The sequence below is a fragment of the Polistes fuscatus genome, unplaced genomic scaffold (genome assembly GCF_010416935.1).
Source record: "Polistes fuscatus isolate 324 unplaced genomic scaffold, CU_Pfus_HIC Scaffold2, whole genome shotgun sequence".
Classification (NCBI taxonomy): domain Eukaryota; kingdom Metazoa; phylum Arthropoda; class Insecta; order Hymenoptera; family Vespidae; genus Polistes; species Polistes fuscatus.
The window spans coordinates 3,791,717-3,814,095 of record NW_025113096.1 but is presented as its reverse complement, the minus strand read 5'-3'; the positions used below and the strand labels follow the sequence as shown (position 1 = coordinate 3,814,095).

Below are 22,379 nucleotides of genomic sequence, written 5' to 3'. Positions count from 1 at the left end.
ATATTTTCATATAAAAATAAATCAAACAAAAAGAAAATAAATAAAAAGAACGAACGACGGTGCGTAAACTAATAAAGAAAAAAAGAAAGAAAGAAAAAAAAAATAAAACAAACAAAAAGAAGAGAAGAACGAATGAAAATTTGATTACAATTATAAAGTAAAGTAAGAACGCGTACAATTATTGTTATCGTAGTTGATCGTTAATTTCAAAACTTAATCTCTTTCTTTTCCCTCTTCTTCTTCTTCTTTTTCTTCTTCTTTTACCGAAGAACTTAGAGGGAGTCGTAAAAAAGAAACAAATGAAAAAAATACATGGCAACAAAAAGCAGACTGACATTTTTATATATATTCGTATTTTTTAAAAAGTTTCAGAGAACCGGAATTATACACTCTCCTCCTATCTTTTTCTATCTCTCTGAGAAATCGTGGAAGAACCGTCGTATGTCACGAAAGGATGGCCAAAACGTACTGCGAGAAGAATAGCAGGAGAGAAAGAGAGATGGAGAGTGAGAGAGAGAGAGAGAGAGAAATACCTATACGCAAAAGCCGCGAGTTGGCGTTGAGCTTACGTTGTGCAAACCTCTGGAACGACTCTGTTGTTGCCATTGGTGGTTTCTCTATAGATCGTAGGAAAAGCTCCGCAGTTGTGAGGAAACTTTTTCCCACCCTTCTTTACGCTATCATCTATTTTACTTTTTTCTTTTTTTTTGCTACTTATTCCACCGGCTAGTTTTCGGATATATTACGACTCATGACGAAACTGATGATGCTGTTTGCTCGAACATACGGGCAAATAGTATATCACGGTTTAATGAATTTATACGTGGCGTATGTTTGTAACGGATTGTCCCATAAAAATGTATCATTCACAGAAATAAATAAATATTCACTTACTTTCACTGATGTTAGTGTTCTGATTTTTTGGAAATAACACAAAATAAAAGAAAATTAAAAAGCCAATATTGATTTTTCCTTTAACGTTGTTTCTTCTTGTTTATTTTTAATACATTAAATGAAAACGGTAAATAAATACAAAATTTGTATCATCCTTGTGTTTGTTTCTTTCTTATTTTTGTTTAAATAAAAAATACCAAGGTACGAAATTTCAGTTATTATCGTTAGATTTTTTTCTTGGCAAGTAATTAAGGGGACTTTCTCGTGGCATGAAAGACCCATGGAAACGAGTCGATTGACTCGAAGGTAATAGCGCGGCATACCTGAAGTTCCTTAAACGAATTGCCGTCTCCTTAAATATTGACATTGTCCTTGGATGTGCGCAGGCACGAGGATGGAACTAGTAGAGAGTAGTAGCCCGTCTTCATCCTCTTTGCTTTTTTCCTTCGCAGTTCGACCCTTCTTTCTTACCGCTCATTTTTTTATTTTCTCTTTCTTTTTTCTTAATTCTTTCTATCTTATTTCTTGTTTTTTTTTGTCCTTCTGCTACTTTATCGACTAGGTTTGCAAACGACGAGACAAAAAATAAATTCCTAACCCACTTTCCTGCTTCTTCGTCTCCGTTAAAAAGCATTATCCTTTAATATGATTTACTTACGATTAATTACCTTTCAATGAATGCAAACTTTAACAAATATTATTAAATCGATCGCATATTGGATATTTCGTTGGATAAGTTCGAACGTAAATATTCAAATGCATACGAATACACTTCCATTATAATAATATTCTCTCCCTATTTTTATAATTATTCCCTTTCTCGAATTTTTGTCGTTATTTCAAAAGAAAACTCTTTAAATCTCACGAATATATTATTCGCATAACAGAGAGACAGAGAGACGATTGACACTCGACGTTCGCAATTGGTTTTACTTTTTTCTCTTACTCGCCCAATTAATGCAAGGAGGAGGAGGATTTCGAAGGGTCGTCGATAGGGAAAGGTCCTCGAATTTATGCATCAAAACACGTTTTTCATTTGCCTTTCTACGTGATGAACGAATGATACGAGTACTTTTTCTTTCTCTCTTTCTCTCTCTCTCTTTCTCTCTTCTTCGTTACCTCTTCGATTCAGGGTGAGTTGGTGGGGGGTGGGGATGAGGAGAGGAGAGAAGGGGAAAATTTATTCGTTCGCACTGCGAAAAGCTCGACGAGGAGAAAAAACACTTGTCGTCAGATCTCGTCGTTTAAGTGCTCGAGGGACTTGCTTGCTTGCGGCCTTTTTTAAATATTGGAATATCTCGAAAATACAGGCAGATACGGTTGTACTTTGACGATGTATATTATTATCGATGCGTGGTGTCGTAATATAAACGATCCTTCGTTATATTTTTATATTTTCTTTTTACTTTTTCTTTTGATTCTCTTCCTCATTCTCCTCTCCACTTCTTTATTTCCTTCTTTCTTCGATTACATTGAATACGAAAGAAACAAATCGGTATACGCTTATTCGTATTTTTTTCGATGGGTTCTCATTCATTCAAACGAAATAGAAAGAGAGAAAGAGAGAGAAAGGGATGGAGTAGAAATAAAAAAATACAGGAATATTTATCGTGACTACGTCGAGGGACGTTTAATTAATACGTTACGATTTAATCACGAGTTTCGTTCACCTTGTTCCCTTGTGGGGAATACGAGTGGATATGAGAAACTCGAGTAAAACGATGAGAACGAGGAAAGATAGAACGAGGGAGGAAAAGAACGAACGAAGATACGTTTTGGTTAATGAACAGAGATGGGTAGGGTCAAGGATATTCACTCACTCACGGTAACGAAATCCAAATTGAATCTTCCTTTCCCCTTCTTTGTCTATTATTAATTTTCTCCTTAATGTTAATCGAAGAAAATAATTGTACTCAGGTGCTTAAAGCGTAGAATAAGCTTATGGTAGCTTATTTTTTATGAAATACAATTAATAGATATAATTAATATTATTATTATATATTATAATATTATATTTAAATAAATTAAAATGATTTGTTACATTTGTCCGGATTCAATTCAATAAAACTTTAACAATTTGATCGATCGATTTACCAAAGAAGAGTAACTGATCCGATTCCATTGAGTTATAGGATTAAGAAACAAATAGAGAAGAAAAAAAAGGAAGAAGAATTAAAACGAGTAAGCTTATCGACCGATGGACAGAAAAAGTTTCGGTTTCGGCTTACAGCTAGCTAGCTAGCGAGCTTTACCAAGCGGGTTGGTGTACTCTTGTGCGACCACTCGACGGCCGTTTTTTAAGCTCTCGCGCTTAGCTACGATTTCAAAAGGGGGTGGGCGGGAAAAAGAGATTCGAAAGTTGAAACGATAATTGCTCGAAAGCGAGAGCTCAGCCTCTCGTCGTCGAGCTCTTTCCTCCTCCTCACTTTTATCTCGAAATGTTAGTGTCCTGCGTAGAACGCGAGTTGCATTATCTGCTTATCGCGGTACTTTACCTTCTTCTTCGAACACCACTTTCTATTCCTTATCTCTCTTTATTCTTTCTTATTCCTAAAAAGTAAAAAACTAGATGGACGCACAAAGAAAGAGAGAGAGAGAAGAAAGAAAAAGATGCAACATTCGTAGAAAAGAAAATACCGCGAGTAATTTTTCTACTTCCTTTCCTCTCTCCCACCCCGCCAACACGCACCCCCCCAATCGTATAATGTTACAAGACCCAAAAGATAATGTTAATATCCGTCTCTCGGTTTTCTAATTGCCAATTATTTCAGCTTATTCCGGGTTCTTTGTTCTCCAGACTGGTTATCCAGAAGAAAACGACGTTCCCTCTCTCTCTCTCTTTCTCTCGTGGATTCGACGAAGAATCCTCTCGAGTGTCCTAACAGCTGCGTCCCCCTTTTATGCAATCGCCTTGGTCTAAACTTCTTTCTCTTTCTCTCTTTCTCTTTCTCTTTCTCTCATCCTTGAACCTAAGCATCGTCGTCGTCGTCGTCGTCGTCGTCGTCTTATTTTCGCATCTTCCGTCCAACTTCTCTTAACGAAGGAACACTATCCCAGCCACCCACCCATCCACCCACCGAGTTTTCTCTTCGTACCTCTTAACCCGTCCCCCAAAATTTTCTACCATTTCCGTTGTCGGTCGGGAAATTGGGAGGACCGCATTATCATTCGATGACTTTTCCCAGAGGCAATATGGCGGAGACCTTATTTCGAAAGCAACTACGTTTATACGTTTCTCAGTTTGGTTATTATTCTGTTAATGTACTTTTCCCACGAAGTAGAAACTTAATTCGAATATCATCGAATATATATATATATATTGTAATGCAACCCTATCGTGTAATTACTGAAAAGAAAATTTTTGGAGATATTATATATTATATATTTAAACAAAAGAAAACAAAAAATCTCAACCGCTAATTATTATATCGATTTAAAATATATACATACGCATACCACCGTTATAATCCATTACTTCATTTTACAGATTTTATTTATCGTGTTATGCAAAAAAAAAAAACAAAAACAGAGAGAAGGAAAGAGTAGAAGAGAGAGAGAAAAAAAGAAATAATCTCATGAATATTAGTTAGAAAATTAAGATACTTCGTTCTACCTAATAATGGTTAAAGAAAATTTGTCTCTCCCCTTTTTTTAACCGAGAAATGAATACGTAATCGTAATCCATCGGAGCGGGGTGGGTGGGAGGAGGGTGGAACTGGCCTTAAACTCCAACATTATTTTAAAAATATGCATAATCTGCTACAATATGCATAGAGCCCCGTTACATGCCGTAATATAATACGAGAGAGAAGAGGTCGCGAACGCACGCGCATAACCTGTCCGCCAGATAGATAGACAGGGATAGACATAAATGGGTGAAAGAGAGGGAACACACATATACACACACACACATACATATGCACACACAGAGATGAGATACGCGACGACGTTCATGGTGAATTTTAATTCCGAGCGCGTAATGCAAACATTTCGACGGGAAGGAGAGGAGTGTGTCCGGGGAATGATCGATTATCGATAGTAAAGAGGTATATCACACACACACATAGACACACACTTACACAGTAGCGTATGTCTATGATATCTCTCTAACGAATAATAATAATATTGTTTAATCAAAAGACTATATATATATATATATATATGTATGCATTATAAATCTTTTATAGCAACTAGCAGAGGAATTAGAATCCTAGTTTTTTTACTAGATATAGGTTGCATTGAAAACTATTAAAATAATATGAAACCAAAGGAAAGAAACGAGATTCTTATCTTCAAAGCCGTACCAAAATGCCGGCCAACTGTGCAAACGTTATCGCACAAAGCCTATTCGACGTGATTCTACAATGGCTCTTCCCTTCCCCCTCTTCCTCTTTGTACCACTCTCTATCTATCTCTCTCTCTTCGCTTTACGATCGATGGTGAGAATATTCGAGCCGTAAATCCCTCTCGGTCTTGCCTCTCAATAGATTCACAGACCGGAGCCAATTTTGAATCACGCGATTTCTCTCTCTCTCTCTCTCTCTCTCTCATCTTATCCTTCGTAAGAATCTAATCACATAATCGGAGTATTAGGATTATTAATGATGATGATAAATACGTTAATAGTACGGATACGTATTATAGACCGTAATTGAGAGACAGATAAGCTCGAACAAAACGAAACAACAAAATTATATATTATTACATAATTAAAAAAACTGTATAAATTTAAATGAAAGGATATTGATATAATTTAAACACGTAATTAAGATAGATAGATTATTTCTTATTTGGAAAATAAAATCGATCGGATTATTTGTCATAAAAACTTTATAACGATACCCAAATTACAATTCGTCGACGAAAAAAACAAAATAAAATAATAATAATTCTAACGACAGAGTCTGTCGGAAGATATAACAATAACGAGAACTTGTGAATCTCGTTGGGTGACCAGTCAGAAGGTCATTAACGTTGAATTACCTGAATTAAAGCTGATAACACGTGAAACGAGAATATGATATCTTTTTAGCTCTAGGCAGAAACTGAAAGTATTAAGCGACCTTTCTTTTTTTTTTTTTTTCGTAGAGTCTCGTAACCTTTCATGCGTAATGTACCTAAGCGAACATTACAAAATCGCGACGAACTCTGACGCTCTTGGAAACAACAAGAAAACAAGAATAAATAAAAAACGAAAGAAGAAAGAAAATGAAACAACGGGCAAAGCCAGAATCACAAATTTTACAAAACACCGATATAAATCGTTTGATAACGCGTCTGCTGTTGGCCCCTGGGCGTCGATGTATAGCGTTGTTAGTGAACGTACATATATATACATATACATATATAGAGGAAAATACGACGAAAAGAGAAAGGGCCATGAAGGGGGGGGGCCTGTCCCTTCGTAGAAGGGACGATGAAAATTTGGCGAAACGCCAAAGCACACTCTCTGTTCCTCTCCACCATAACCCTAACCACTCCACCAGTCGTCCCTCAACCAGCCCTGGAAGGTGCGCACAGACGCACACATTGACTAAAGCTAACCGGTATGTCGTTCGCTCGGCAAGCTATGGGGTGGGGTTGGGGGGGGACTAGCGGGTGACATAGCCGATATCGCTAATTGCAAAAACCACCCTCGCTAAAATCGCCCGTGGCAACGACACCCGGACTTTTTAACGCGCGTTTCAACGAATATCACGGATGCTGTTTCGATAATCTCCTTTCTCATACTTTCTCGTTTCTTTCTATATCATTTTGTTCTTTTGGCAGATAACGGAAGCTAGCAAAGTACAAACCGATAAAGATCTTTGCCTTTTTCCCTCACGCGACGAAACTCATTCCCGTATGTTCTAACATTTTCTACGCGTACATAACACGTTAATACCCATGCATTTTCCATCGAGGTCAAAGTTTCCTTCCTGTGTCTCACCATTTTATTCGACTTTATCTTTTTATTCCCGAAATGTTTCTCTCTCTCTCTCTCTCTCCCTCTCTCTTTTTCTATATCCGAAATGTATTCACTACGTTTTAATATTTGTGTATACGCTTGCATCTATGTGTATATATATATATATATATAGTTATATACACATATTCGTGCGACGTTCATTCGGCCTAATAAATAAATGCAATAGCAATTTACACGTTTTGTTGCACGGCGAACGTTTTATCGCTCGTATCGATATAAATCCGTCCGAATAAACGCGCGCGCGAGAAAGAGAGAGAGAGAAAGAGAGAGAGAGAGAGCCGCGTAACACACGGAGAAAAAACGAGAACGGATTCGAGTTTATTTATTTTCCTTTGCTATTTTTATTTTTCCTTTATTTTTCGTACGCGTTTCGGAAGAGGGAAACATATAGAGAGAGAGAGAGAAAGAGGGCAAATCTTGCTCGCGCATTAATTCCCTGTATTTTTCATACGGCCGATTAAGCAGTGCAGTCGATATTCTCGCAATAAAAATCGTTCGTTCGTACGTTCGTTCGTTTGTTCACTTACACACTCATAGTCGAGAAATCGAAAAAAGATTTTAATATCACCCTTCCAATATATAAATTTATAAAGAAGAAAATAAATAATTCAGAGTCGATATTGTGAAATAATTTTTTTTCCTTTAACCCTTTTTTTTACTCTTCGTTTTTGTAATATATATATATATATATCGAATAAGGTCAATGTAAAATCGACTAAGCACATGTATTGGAGGATGCTTTCAATACGTTCAAATGCAACAAGTTAGAGACGAAACGTAAACCACCTACGTTACGAACGGACGAAATCAAAAGTGAAACGAATGTAATTGTTTTCATTTAGTCTTTACACCGATTAATTAACAGACGAACAAATACTGATTATTAATGAACGATCTAACGTATTCACGTTAATGTGTAAATACAACATAATACAATAGATATTATTATACGTGTTATAAAATATCACATAGTAAAATATAATCCATTCGAAGGATAACGTATTAATATCATGATTAATTAAAACGATATTTAAAATAATTGTATAATAATAAAACATTATAATTTATTCTTCTTTGAGGAAAATCTTCATTTTCGGTTAAGCCACATAGTAGATATCATAGACGTAGAAGTGAACGTAACGAAACGAGACAAACGCGTTTCGTTAACAAAGTTTTTGCAGAAACACGTGCTAATGTCAGGAAATACGGAATAGCCGAGTCGGTAGAGACACACTGCGAGTGTCGCACCGTGTCCTCCGGCTAAACACATCGGGACTTTCAAAGTATCTCAAGCGAAACGACTCGAGCTTCTCCAACTAAAGGTAGCTTCGTAGGAAGGAAGGTGGTGGTACGTATTTCAGCGAGATACTCTCTCCGAGTTCGCTTTAAACCGGGTCAGTATTCAAAATTCCAAACTTTCTCGTTTTGCCGATGTATTTATATAGAGTAAAATACTCGAAATAGTCTACCTAAAGAACATCGTTTTCTTCCTTCTTCTTGTTGTTTTATTAACAGAAATCATCAAGATTGGGTTATTATATTTCACGAAGAATGCATTACTCACGTTCAATCGTGGGGAACGAAAAAGAAATTCTTTTCTCTTTTAGTCGGAACTAAACAAAATACGAACAAAATAATTTCAAGAAAAATTTATTTCACCATCAGAAGTATTTCTTACTTACTTTATTCCTGATTATATTAAAACCATAAAACCAAGAATGATGAAGTTACTAAGGTTGTTTGTTTGAAATGCCTCATCCAGTATATATATGTATGTATACATTTATTCACACAAAGTTTCCTCGTCGTCAGTTTCCATCGACATAATCGTTGTTCGCTATATCGATAAATGTTCGATCATGTTCGAAACTAATTGGGAGACACGACATCCGACTAATCAATTTTTCCGGACGCTCGAACGACTCCGACACGAATAAAAGTCGTTTATTATAGGACACGCCGTTAATTAAGCAAGGGGTACTTCGATGGAAATAAAAAAAAACAAAAACAAAAACAGGGGGGGAACAAAAGGGTGGAACCAAATTTTTTTCTTTTTTTTTTGTCCACGATAATTTCATCTTCCGTCGTATATTCCACTAAGGGTGGGGGGAGAGGGGAGGGGCTTATCGAACGATAAAACGTAAAGTATATGCATACGCTCACCTAAATTTAATTCGACGTGTACGAGTACGAGAGAACTGAAAATGATGAAGAAGGGACCCAAAAATTTCAATTAAATCAAACGTGCAAATATTTCCCTTGTCTACAACGAAATAAATCCCATCAAATAATTACAGAAATCCAATCTCCCTATGTAAACAAAAAGAAAAAAAGAAAAAGAAGAAAAAAAATGATTGAATGTCTAATTTAATTTGTTCCTCCCCCCGCCGCCCGTTTTTTTTTCTTTCTCGTTTTTCTTCCATCCGTGATTTTTGTTTTTCTCTCTGTTTTTTTTTTCTTCTTATTTATTTTTTTCTTTTTCTCTCTTTTCTCTTTTCAGTCATTAAGACTCATCGGACGAGTTCTTAGTGTAACATTTATAAAGGTCAGTCAACAAAGGCCGACTCTTACGGTAATTAAGCATTTCGCCCGTACAGACTCCACAAACTGCAAGTAAAAACTAAATAAATACAGGTCTTTCTGTATCTTCCCTCTCCCTCTCCCTCTCCCTCTCCCACCCTCTCTATCTCTATCTCTATCTATCTCTTTTTTTATCTTTTTCTTTTTCTCTTACTGGATCCGAAGCATGAACGTGGAGATGTGGGTACGCGGCTATGTTGGATCTAAGCATGGGAGAGCTTGCGCAAATACAAAAGCTCACGGCTAAAGATAAACAGAAAGAGACTGTAAGCTGCAACGTAGCTTCCGGCAAGATGACTCGTCGTGAAAAGAAAGAAAGAAAAAGAGAGAGAGAGAGAGAGAGAAAGAGAGAGAGACAAAGAGAGAAAGCAACGGAGGAAAGATAAAGATAAAAAGATAAAGAAAGAAAGAGAGAGAGAGAAACACGGCGTCGAAGCGGAAAACGTTAGAAAGTAGTGAGAGTAAGAGATAGGGTGTAAGGGTGAGTGGGTGGTTGGTTAGGGGGGTGGTATGGCGATCTTTCGAGTACGGATATAGAAAGAGGGAATGGAAGGAAAGCAAGACGAACGACAAAGCTTCAACAAAAAAAGGCGCCTATAAAGCTCTGACACCTATATATATATATATACTGCCAAAGGCTCTTGCCACTTTCGAAGAGGTCCTTCGTGAATCTACGGCCCTGAGCTCTCGCCCTATACTACTACCGAATAAACTTTCGTTCTGTGAGACTAAAGAAACAAAAAAAAAACGAGTAAGAGAGAGAGAGAGAGAGAGAATGAGAGAGAAAAGTGAGATAAAGAAATAAAAAAAGAAGAAAATAAATACCGAATCTTCCCGTTATTTCCAAAGAATTACGAAGAGCTTTCAAATCGTTTCGAATTGAAAAGGAATTGAAAATGCGTAGTAGTCGAAAAAGTAAAAGGAAAAGAAAGAAAAAGAGAGAAAAGGGTAATGAGAGGAAAGGGTTCGCAACGTTTGGAATAATTTTGGTTTTGTTTTGTTTTCATATTCGTTAGCGAATCTTTTATATTATCGATGTATCAGAAACGTGTTTTCTTTTTTTTGAGCAAGGATGATCGATAAAATGAAGAATAATGATTAATTAGTAAAACTATGAATTTGTTTCTTATATAAATTGATATATGTACGACAGATCGTTGGAAATAATATAATCGATTTATTTTCATATTAGATTTTGTATATTTACTCACCTATTGTGACCGATACCAGAAACGTCGGCGATCGTTCTGTAACAAAAATGTATACGAATGTATGATGAACAAAAAAAAAAGTAATATAGGATATAATTTGAAAATAAAATGTCAATGGTATATATAGGTCGTTTCTCTAATACTTCGTTCGATATTTCCTCTCACGTAGTTATTCGAGTTTCATGACGTTTTACTCCATGAACGTCGATAAGAAAGGATTAGAATGGTTTAAGAGGTGACCGTGGATAATTTACGGCACCTAATCTAGCCAACTTAACTTATAACGAGGTTAGTGGACTTTACCTCGTCAGCCATGAGACACAGAGATTCCTACTTTCAGAACTACGTGACATAACTTATACCCTAGCAATTGTATTTCTTCGTTTAAAAGAATAATTAATATGAATTCATTTCGTACTAGTTTTCTTTTTTCTTTTCTCTGTTGATTAAATCAATTTGATAGAATAACGAAGAGAAATTGTTTTTCTTTTTTTATTGCAGGAAATACAATCGTTTCTAGGAACACGAGAAATATTATCGTATAGAGATCGCGAATCGAATGATAAAAGAGGAAAGAAAAATGAAAGAATTGTGATCGAGAAAAAGTAAAATTGAAATACCTAGAGTAAAACAACAACACGTGCATCGATTAGCGTTCTATTATTTTGCAATGGCTAGTAGATATATAGATAGTATATTATCGTCGAGCTTTTCGTAGTATTCTGCACATTGTCGGAAGATAGGATCGATTGAAAAACGCATATTTATTCCTGCGGGCTACATTCGATATAACGTACACCGATTATCCGTCGAATTTATCGCAAGGAATCTCTTATCCATGGTTTTGCATCAACGTTTCCATGTATATATATACGTGTGTATATATTCGTGGAACATAATTTATTATCACGTCACGTTGCTAAAAATGTCTTACAGATTTTTATGTCCCTTTTTCTCGGACAAGATAAATTATAAGATCGTATAATACGCTTTGCTTTCTTTAGAATCTACTTTGAATAAAAAGAATAAATACGAAAATCCAATAATAATAATAATAATAATAATAATAATAATAACGAAAAAATATATAAATACATATTATATCTATTACGAAAACGAATTTAATGAGAGATATATTCACGTTGAATAATTTGATAATCCTAGAAAAAAAGAAAAGGATCAGCTAAATGTATATATATATATAAATGTAAAAATGTTTTTAATTATCATCATCCAGAAAAAAATTCATTAAGGTAAATTTAAACGATATATATATATATATATATATATATATATGCATATAAGTCGATAACATAATATTAGTTCGTACAAATCGACATAATCTACCTTGACAGCATCTTGATAGCTTCATGCAATTCTCTCTTACATCTTTTTCAGCTTACGTAGCACCTGCGATAAATCAGACACTTCCGTTACCGAATTGGGTCAAAATCATTACGCGTCGCTTCTCTGTATACGCCAGAGAGAGCCTTAGAGATCTCGAGGTTGCTTGTTCAACTTGAATTACTAGCAGTAAATTGTTATCGTTGCTAGGAACATATCTATCGATATCATCGCATTCCAATGTACACTGATGATAATGCATAACGCGAATCGATTCGGCCTGTATACGCGAGATCTGCTTTAAAGACGCATGAACGAACGAGTTCCGATGGACCGATCCTAATTCATCGTAGTCCTCCAATCAAGTTTGTGTCTCTAATCACGATCAATTTGTGTGTGTATACAATGGAATGTTAACACAAACGATGGGGAGATATATATATATATAGGAGAAAGATGCAATGATGTAAAAGCATCAAGATTTTTATAATTTAAAAATAATCAATGAAATATATAATTTTGTTCTCTCATATTTTATCTCTTTATAAAACAATACTCGCTTCGGCGTAACGGCGTATTTTCGATACGATTGTCTACAAACGAAATCTGAACACGATAATAATCGTTCGATCATGGACAAAAGCTCTAAACGTATATTATACAAACGGTATCCATTTTCATGCATACTATCGAAATACGCAGAGGAAAGCACGCTTACAATATGGACGATCTGAAAACTGGTAAATTTAATCAGTGAAATTAGAGAATTATTTTTAAAAAAAGTATAGCTTTAATGATAAACGTTGTATGGGTATATAAAAACGAAACGTTTCAATGGTAAATTGTGATACTTTTGAAAATCTATACCTGTCATGACGAACGTGTTAATTGATATTAATTAATAAATTTAATTAGACCGAGGTACGAAATATAAGATGATACTAACCCCATGAAATATTCGTTAATGATCTATAATATCAATCATACGAATAAAATCGAACAATTCTAACGTCAAAACATATAGAAATTAGAGATTAATTAATACATTCTCATAGAATATTCTATGTTTCCATTTAACAATATTGGTATATTGAAATCTCTTTTATTTTAGTTTTATATAAAACGAGGAAAAATAAATAATAAAAAAAAAAAGACAATAATTCGCGGACCAAGATGAACAATAAAAATTTCTGTTAAATCGTATTCAATGAGTTATGTGTATAAAAATGCACCATTGTTCTGCATGAGAGAATAGTTCTATATGAAGACAAAGAAAAATATAAATGGGAGAAAAATGATTAGAGAAAAAGAGAAAAAGAGAGAGAAAGAGAGAGAGAAATTGAGGGGATACAGATTGAGCGGAACGTAACGTGTTAAGCGTAACAACAGTATGTGGCTCCTTGACTGAAGTTAAAGAGAAAGAACAAGTATGCGAGGGTGTTTCGTTGGTCGTAGGGGAAGGAAGAGGAAGGAAGGAAGAAAGGGACGAAGTGAAGGGAGGAGGGGGAAAGGGTCGACTAGGTCTCGACAACTCCTACAACTTCACAATAGCTTCGTCCTATACGCCACAAGAGCGGAATAAACTTTCCTCGTGTAACTTTAAAATTGATGATCGCGCTGGTATAACGTAAGTATATCCGTAGTAACGTAATAAAGCACGTCACTGCCGAGGTTTATCGAAGCGAAAGCGTACCTATGTACGTGCTACGAGAAAAGGGAAGAATACTACGAGAACTAAGAAGAAGAAGAAGAAGAAGAAGAATAAGAAAGAAGAATCACGATTTTCGAAAAGCAAATTTTTATGGCACGTATCTATAATACTTTGAAAGTGAATAAGTGTGTTTGTGTTTCTATGCTTTCGTTGACAAGCGTTCGTATATATTTATTTGTGTGAGTGAATATAACTAATTCGTGAATGAAACGTAATTAAAGATTGATTTAAGTAAATGTAAATTGAGATTAAATGAAAAAAAAAAATATGATTACGTATAAATAATTCAAATACAACATTAAAGGTGTAGGTAAGAATAATATTGTGTAAATAATATTGTTAAGTTTAAAATGATTTGGAATTTATGTTGGGGAGAAATAAAATAAAATAAAATAAATATAAACGAGAGATAATTTATGTGTGTGTGTGTGAGGAAAACGTGTGGGAGAGAGAAAAAAAAGTGAAAATGTTTCATCGAGAAATCTGACGACACGAGCCGAGGGGTGATCCTATGAAAATCTCCTTGAACTTAATAGAAGATTCGATGTAAAATCCTCGTGAAGCTAGGCGTTCGAGAACTAAGTAAGCCGATTCGAAACAGCTGCGTAGCTCGTAAAATGGGAATGTTGCGTAGGAAATCGCTGACACCTACCCGAGTAGAAAAATCCCTCGTGGCTTTTTTTCTCCTTTTATTTCGTAAAGGATTCAAACATTATAATATTCCCTAATCTTTATGATAACGCGTCGTCACGTGTTATTTCTAATTTCGAATATCGTCTCGAATGTAAAAGCTATTTGAAAATAAATTCTACAGTTTACAGTTTACTACAAATAGATTTTTTTCGTACAACACGATTGCGTATTAACTATCATAAAACTGTAATGAAAAATGTTATCTCTGTAAAATGAACATTAATTGAATTCCGTATAAATCCGCGTAGCAAACGTATCTTTCAAATATAAAACGTTTCTATTTTGATAAAAAGGGAAAAAACAAATATATAAATTCGTTGCGTACACACAGAAACCCAGTTATATACGGGGGCGCATTTGGAAAAATGTCGAGATACGTTTAAAAACTTCTAAACGAAATAGGAAAAATTTCATTTTCATCAAAAGTTACATGGAGTAAACTGTTACGCGCCCTAGTGATTTCACAAGCGTTGAGCAAAGCACGTAACAGCATCATGTTAGTGCTTGAAAAGTATAGGAGGAAAGTACGAAAAATTCAGGTCGAAGTCGAAAATTACCGTTGACGTGTATCCACGACGCTAGGGATCGATATTTGCCAACTATCGAAGGAAACTTTCGAAATCCTTTGAAAGGCTATTGGAAGTGGCTCGCGGCTGTAAAGCGACAGTAGCGTGTCGATATATTTCGTCGGAGAGACTGCTTTAACGGCACGTCGACCGATTGTCGAGGGAAATTCAATGCGAATTTCAAACCCGACTCCTAACATTCCTTACACATTAATGACAGAGTACGTCCATATTCACAATAGGTAATACCAATCAGAATTTCTCCGAGCAATAATCATTAAATCTAATAACAAATTTAATCAATCATTAGAAAAGTAACAAATCGATATATCGAATAATAACTATCGGAAATAAGCTTACAAATTTATCACAATATAATATATTACATTATCTCGTGTATCCCAGATAATAATATCGATTTTCAACAGATTATCCTAGAAGATAAGATAAAACCCAATTTCTCGATCCCTCCCACTCCCAGTCCTCCAGTCATGCTATCCCTGCGTGTCTAGTTAGGGTGACGGTAGAGTTAATTGTCAGTGAGTAACGCCTGGAACGCCTAAGTAAGATTTAACTTGCTGCAACGCAACGTGATTCGGTTATAACTCGATATTAACTGTAACGAAGCACGTCTTGCCTACTCCGTTGAGCTCGAAGTACCATCGGGTTAGCCAAGGACCTTACGTTGCAAAGCTTTAGCAAGCATGTACAGGGGCTCAGCGAACGGACAGGAAGGAGACATGCAAGAGAAGGAAATTGAGGAGAAGGAGAAGGAGGAGATTGCTATAGTCGAACCTAAGACATAGAGTCGAGTAACTGTTACGGCATATACTACCGTGTCAGTATTGACAAACATCTTCATTAGCTGGCACCGCTACTCGTACCTACTATCACAACTACTACTAGGTAACAGCCATTGCTGCTGCTGCTACTGTTGCTGCTGCTGCTACTGATGCTACTGCCACTTGTGTACTGTTTACCTATACGCATTGTACAATCCCCTCTCTCCATCTCTCTCTCTCTCTCTTTCTCTCTCTCTCCCTTTCTCATTCTATCTGTAACGATCTACACACGACTACCCCATACGTGCTTTCGTCATTGTGGACACAGACAGTGATTTCGTCCGGATTGGCACTCGATGCGAATTAAGCCGACACGTTTGCCACGACGCGTTAACTCTTACGAGACGATTAGTTGAACTGGCTAATCGAGGAGATCGTTCTATGTGACCTGTTGTCTACTTTTATGATAATCTAACAAACCTTTTCTCTCTCTCTCTCTCTATTTTTATAATAATTGAATCGATTAATACAACGTACGTTATTAATGTAATCCGTAGAAAAAAATGTTTAATATTCTCGGAAAAAAAGAGTGAGACGATTAAATAAAGTTCTAACCGAATCACATATATCTTACTGCTGTTTGACGAGCTCTTATTGTTAGTTAAGAAACTTTGCAACTTCAATTATCCGATCTTTTTCTTTTATCGCAAAAAGAAGTAAGATGAAAGAAAGGCCAAGTCGAGGAAGTCAATATCCTCGGACAAAGGAAACTTGCAATACTGCAAAAATCTCTTTAAAATAGAACCCACACCGATTATTAGATAGTAGTGGTGTGGTAGAGATAGTAACCGGTACGGGTCTGATTTTGATCCTAATCCATCTTCACCGAGGCTCGGGCAAATTCGAGTGAGTTTTCAAAAGAACATAAAGTTCTTACGGAAGGTTAATTGGTGCTTTGTGTAAAATACATCTTTTAGTACGTCCTGTTATCTGCTTGTCGTAGTTACCTTTTGTATCAGTAACGTTGAACTTGCCAAGAAAGGAAAACCGAGAAAGTAATACGCAAGCAAGTATATATATATATATACGTAAAATACGATTTATACAAGTAAACGACTCTAACTATTTCCTCCTTCCTTCCTTTTCCTTTCTTCTTTTCGTTAGTATATAATTTTCTTTCGCTATAACCACCGTCGTCTTACATTATACTTTCTCTTATTTCTTCCAACTAACAAATTCACGCTTAATTAACAAAAAGAATCTGTTTTTGACGTTTGTTCGTTGGAAATGATAAACCGCGTTCGGGAATAGAGAATTTTATCAACGTAAATTTTTTATTACCATAGTAATATTCGTTTCTCGCGCCAACGATTGCGAATAAAAAAGTTTACCCGTGTTTTCCTTGGTTTTTCTTTTTTTTCTTTCTTTCTTTCTCCTCCGTCAAAATAAAATAAAAAAAGAGCAAAAGAAGAATTAAAAAAGGAAAGAAAGAGATAGAAAGAAGAGAAAGAAAAAAAAAGAGATAGAGAGAGAAAGGGTCGAAAGAGGAAATCCGATCAGAACTAGCGACGCGGGGTAATAAATTCTGATTCATCGGCATTTATGAATTTATTACTTCGAGAAAGAACGAGAAAGAACGAGAAAGAACGAGAAAGAGATTACGAGTCTGCACATCTCACGCGCTTCGTAAATTTTGTACCTTAGAAGAAATGCATCTCCGTTACTCTCTCGGCTTATCGGACCTCTCCAAGCTTTTTCTATTTTTCTCTCTTCGACGGAAGAAAAAGCTTTGGGGGAAGATATAGCTTTTCTCTCGCTGATTTCAACCTTCTTCTTCTTCTTCTTATTCTTCTTTTCCTTCTTCTTCTTCTTCTCCTTGGAAACGATAAACTAATTCGTCGAAACTACCTGCTTTTCTTCGGCGGAATCGATAAGTAGATTCTGGAAAATTCGTGGATTGCACTTTGCGGTGAAATAAGATAAGATTTGAGGAATGGAACAACAAAAATATCTATATACTACTTTTTTTTTTAAACGAAAACATCATAATAAATAAATATCATAGGAAAATATATTTTCGGAGATTTTTTTTCCCAATTTTTACTCAATGATTCAGAAATATCTCGAATATGTAATCAGTACTGTTAAGGAATATATAGATTAATACATTGAACTTATTTATTATATTACACGACACAAGTAAAGAATTCTTATAGTTCAGCGTCTAAAGTTACTCCTGTTGTATTATGAACGAAAGCGCATAGGTGTTGGAAAAAGTGGCGTATTTTAACAACGCGCAAATTTCAGACTCTTCGCGTTAATCTACTGCAGCAGTAGTAGCAACAGCAGCAGCAATAGTAGTAGTAGTAGTAATAGTAGTAGTAGTAGTAGTAACATAACGTTTCCGCAGTTTCTAAATGCCATTAACGTTAGCTTGCTCTAACGAAATTCCTTTTTAGCTCATCCAAAGAGAATTTACCGCAACAAAATTTTCTTTTCGTTTGAATAACAAATGCAAAAAGAAAAATTAAAAAAAAAATTCCTTATTAAGTATAATCATATTTTTTTTTCCTCGTAAAACGTCTTGCAACGATAATGAATAAAAAAAAATTTCAGAACGAAGAACAAAATAAAGTAAGAAAGAAGGAAAGAAAAATAAATGAAAAAAAAAAGAAATTAGCCAGATAAGAAAGAAAGAAAGAAAGAAAGAAAGAAAAAAAGATAGGGAAGTATTAATTAATCATTCGTTGAGTAAGTAAAACAATAAATTTAATGACATCGACGATCCTCTCCTCTCTACACATCGAAACTAACGATCGGCAGTTTTATTAGTGTTGCGTGATAGTGGTTGTGAAGTGAAGAAGGGGGATGGAAGCGTTAGAGGCGTGTGGGATGGGCGTCGCAAACCGTATATACACCGCGGCGGCTTTAACTCGCGACAATTTAACGGGGATTAATTATCGCACGTGCACCTGCACGTTTCCCTATTCTCTTACTCTCTCTCTCTTCCTCTCTCTCTCTCTCTTTCTCTATTTTTCTCTCACTCATACTCTGCGTCCACCAGGCTGCTCGTGTACAATACCACGCTTGAAAGTGGGTCGATGGACGAAGCTTTTATTTTCTCTCTCCTTCTCTCTCACTCTCTTCTTTTTTTCCCTCTCTTTTCTCCTCCCACAACGCACACTTCGCGTAATTGGAACCTTTATTTAGCAAAATTGTTTCGTTGCAGGAATAGAAAGGAAGGTAGAAAGAAAAGAAGAATGCGCCGCGTTGGGTTGCAATACGTATGAGACACGAAAAAGAAAGGTGGTAGTGGTGGTGGGTGGGAGAGGTAGAGGTGGAGGTAGTTGAAGGGAGAATGAAGGGAAGAAGAAGGAAAAGAAGAAAGTTGAAATTACTGGATTTCGGACTTTCTCTCGCAATCCTTTGCTCATATTCCTGTAGCGCAATATGAGGTGGAATCGGGGCTTGGGGTTGGGGTTGGGGTTGGCGGTGTTGTTGTTGAGGGGGGTTGGGTAATGCAGCAAGAGGGTGGTAGGCGAGTTCGATGCCATTACCAGGAACCTGACGAGTGGCCGATGCTACTAGAAAGCCGTCGCTGGCTCTTCGCTAGTTGCGATGCAAGGAAGTAATGGTCATAATCCTGTTACCAATTCCATTTGTCGAAACAAACGAATTCCTGCTGGTACGTGCCGCCGTTACGCGTATCCACTCCATTGTCACTAATACAGTTTCTCCAGCATCCCTCTCTCTCTGTATCTATGTTCGTTTCTCTTCTATACCCCCCTTCTCTTTCTCATTCCATATATATATATATATTTCTCTTATTCATCGCCACCTTCGCATCGTTTCTCTCAGGCTTGCACCAAGCACCGACCGAGACTCGGTTTTCAAACAGTAAATGCGTTGCTCGTGTATTCCTATCAGATTTTCTCTATATCTTTCTCACCGATCTTATTCGATCTTTCGTATTGAATATGCACATTGCATAGTAGAAAATAATCTGTAATAACGTAGAGTAAACTAATATTGTACTGAAGATATATTGCAATGTTCTTAACATATCATAGATATTTTCGTTAAAGTCGAATGAATAAATCAAATTAATATTAGTCACGAATACAATTTTCTAACTTATTCGCAAGAAAGAAAAATAGTTTTAGAAACAAACGAACGATAAATAATAAAGCTAAGCTCTATATATTATATCTAATCGTTAATATTTTGTCCGATAGAAAAAATTACATAAAGTATATTTAAGTAAGTAAATAAATAAATCGTATTATTACTAAGAATATCCTTATTACCAACGTAATTAAGTTCCTATCAAAAGATCTAAGAATATAAGTACGATCGTCGCGAATCGAGTAGGTATATTTCGCATTAGATGCGTAAATGGATGCGCGAGTTGGTGCCATTATTTCCTAGAATAGAATCATTTTCAATGCTATTATTCTGAGTATACCCGCAGTGCAGTCCAATGGATAGACACAATGGCGATGTTTGCACTATCGAAGCTCAGACCCCGCACCCATTCAATCTCCCACTCCCTCTCTCTCTCTCTCTCTCTCTCTAACGTGCATATATAGACGGCTGAGTAGATTAGTCTGATAGTCGGTGGGGTGGTGGTAGTGGTAACGGTGGTACAGGGTAGGGCTGCCGAGACACGATATGCTCACCAGATTGATAATACCGGTTACATCAGGTTCGAACGGCCCAACAGATAAGTAGAACCGGCTGCAGATGACGCTCTACTCGAGCATGTACGCCACTGTGCTTAATTGCTTGTAACTGACGGATCACGATGTCGAGTCGAAAGGTCAAGTGACTCCCCTTTACCCCCCACCCCACCCCCACCCAATCTCACTCTTCCCTAACGACGACTGCCACGATGGGGGTGTGTAACGGGTTCTATATATGCGTATCTTCCTCCCCCTCTCTTTATGTGTATATATATATATATATATATATATATATATATATATATATATATATATATATATATATATATCTCTATCTCACTCTATCACCTACTTTACTCTTACCCTAACGCCGTATTTAGCGTAGATCCTACGTTTCATCTATTTCACTTCTCCCTCCCCTCCACCCTCCAATTTTCCATTTCCTATTTACCAACTCTCTCACTCCCACTTCTATCGGTCACCGTATCCTAATCCACCCTACTTGATTCTCCCTTCCCCCACCCCCCCCGGCCACCATTTATCCAGTTCTCAAATACACCGATCGACCGCGGGGGATTGTTCTACTATTCTCTCATCTCATTCTGATTCTACTTTCTATCTCTTTCTTTCTCTAGCAATTGTCCTATCTCAACGGCGTCGTCGCCGTTTCAGATTTTAATGTAGGTCAGTGGACCCAGATCGATGGAAAGTCGTACACCTTACGGTAGTTCGAGAAATCGTTGGGAAAGCTTTGAGATGATAACAATAAGAAGACGGGAAAGTAGAGTAAAAAAAAAAAGAAAAAGGAAGGAACGAACGTAGGTAGAAGATGAGAGAGACAGAGAGAGAAAGATAGAGACGAATTTTTCTTTTTCTTCTTCTTTTTCTTTTTCTTTTTATTTCGTTTCCAACTACTTTGTTATAAATTATATAAATTTTCGATGGAACTTCGTTGAAGTTGGGCAAAATCATTTTCTTCTTTTCTTCTTTTTTTTTACCTTCCTTTCTTCCTTTCTTTCTTTTTCATCCGCCCTCTCATCGAGAAAATCTAATATCTTGCTTTTGACGGTTTTTCTCTCTCTCTCTCTCTCTCGGTTTTGATAGTTGGAAAATAATAAAAAGAAAAAGAAGATAGAAAAGAGGTGCGAGAGAAACGAGGGGGAAAAGATTATTGAAGATCGGCGTTTAAAAATTATTTGTACAAAGTACCGAATCTAGAAAGAAAGAATCGAGAACGGCCACGGTGTTGGTACTGTTCTCGAGAAAAAATAAAAAGTAAAAAAAAAGAAAAATAAAGAACAAGAAAAGAAGGAGAACAGAAGCTTTCACAAGCATCAACGCGAAATGCCAAGAAAAAGTTTCGAGTCGAGGAGGTGGAGGGGGTGGGACCCACGTTTTAAATGTTTTCCTTCGTTATTTCGAGAAATCAATAAAATAGAGAGAGAGAGAGAGAGACCAGTAGGTGCAACCCGATTCTCTTTCTTTCTCTTTCACGAATAAAGAAAATCACGAGACAACAAACTTGCGTATATAAAAATAAATAAGAAAACTAAACCCCCCCCCTCCAACACACTCAGAAAAACCAAGAATCCTCAAATGTTTTTTCTTTTTTCGCGCGTACAATTTTTGATTATTTTCTTTCTTTCCCTCTCTCCCTCTCTCTTTTTGTCTAAACTAGAAAACTCAAGAACCGTAAATGAAAACTTTTCGTCGATGCGCCCACCTGTCCCCCTTTCCCCTCTTTCCCTTCCTACTGTTCCTCATTCCACAGCTTTATCGAAGTTAATTTACTCGAAACGAATTCGCAAAAAGTCGTAAATTGCGGCAACGTAGACGACGACGACGACGAACGATACATCTTTCTTGACGGGAATTCAAAGTTTTATGGTTTAGGAGTGCAGAGGAATGCACTTGGCGAGGAGTTGCATGAACGCTGGTGAGAGGACCA

The 22,379-nt window shown here is 36.3% G+C and overlaps 1 protein-coding gene across 7 annotated transcripts in view; it reads right to left on the bottom strand.

Annotated features, from left to right (window-relative positions):
- Positions 1-22,379, bottom strand: part of LOC122516645 (teneurin-a) — a 545,517-nt gene that overhangs the window by 408,781 nt on the left and 114,357 nt on the right. For 5 of the 7 annotated variants that reach the window (XM_043634621.1, XM_043634623.1, XM_043634624.1 and 2 more), the window contains exons 1-2: positions 12,001-12,026; positions 10,654-10,689 (exon numbers count right to left, since the gene is read on the bottom strand). The exons of 1 other annotated variant lie outside the window; for it this stretch is intronic. In XM_043634621.1, coding sequence (XP_043490556.1) covers positions 10,654-10,689; positions 12,001-12,011 — 47 coding nt within the window. In that variant the 5' untranslated portion in view covers positions 12,012-12,026. Of the gene's footprint in view, positions 1-10,653; positions 10,690-12,000; positions 12,027-22,379 lie in introns of those variants that run through there. One more of the 7 variants, XM_043634626.1, reaches the window with a different exon arrangement.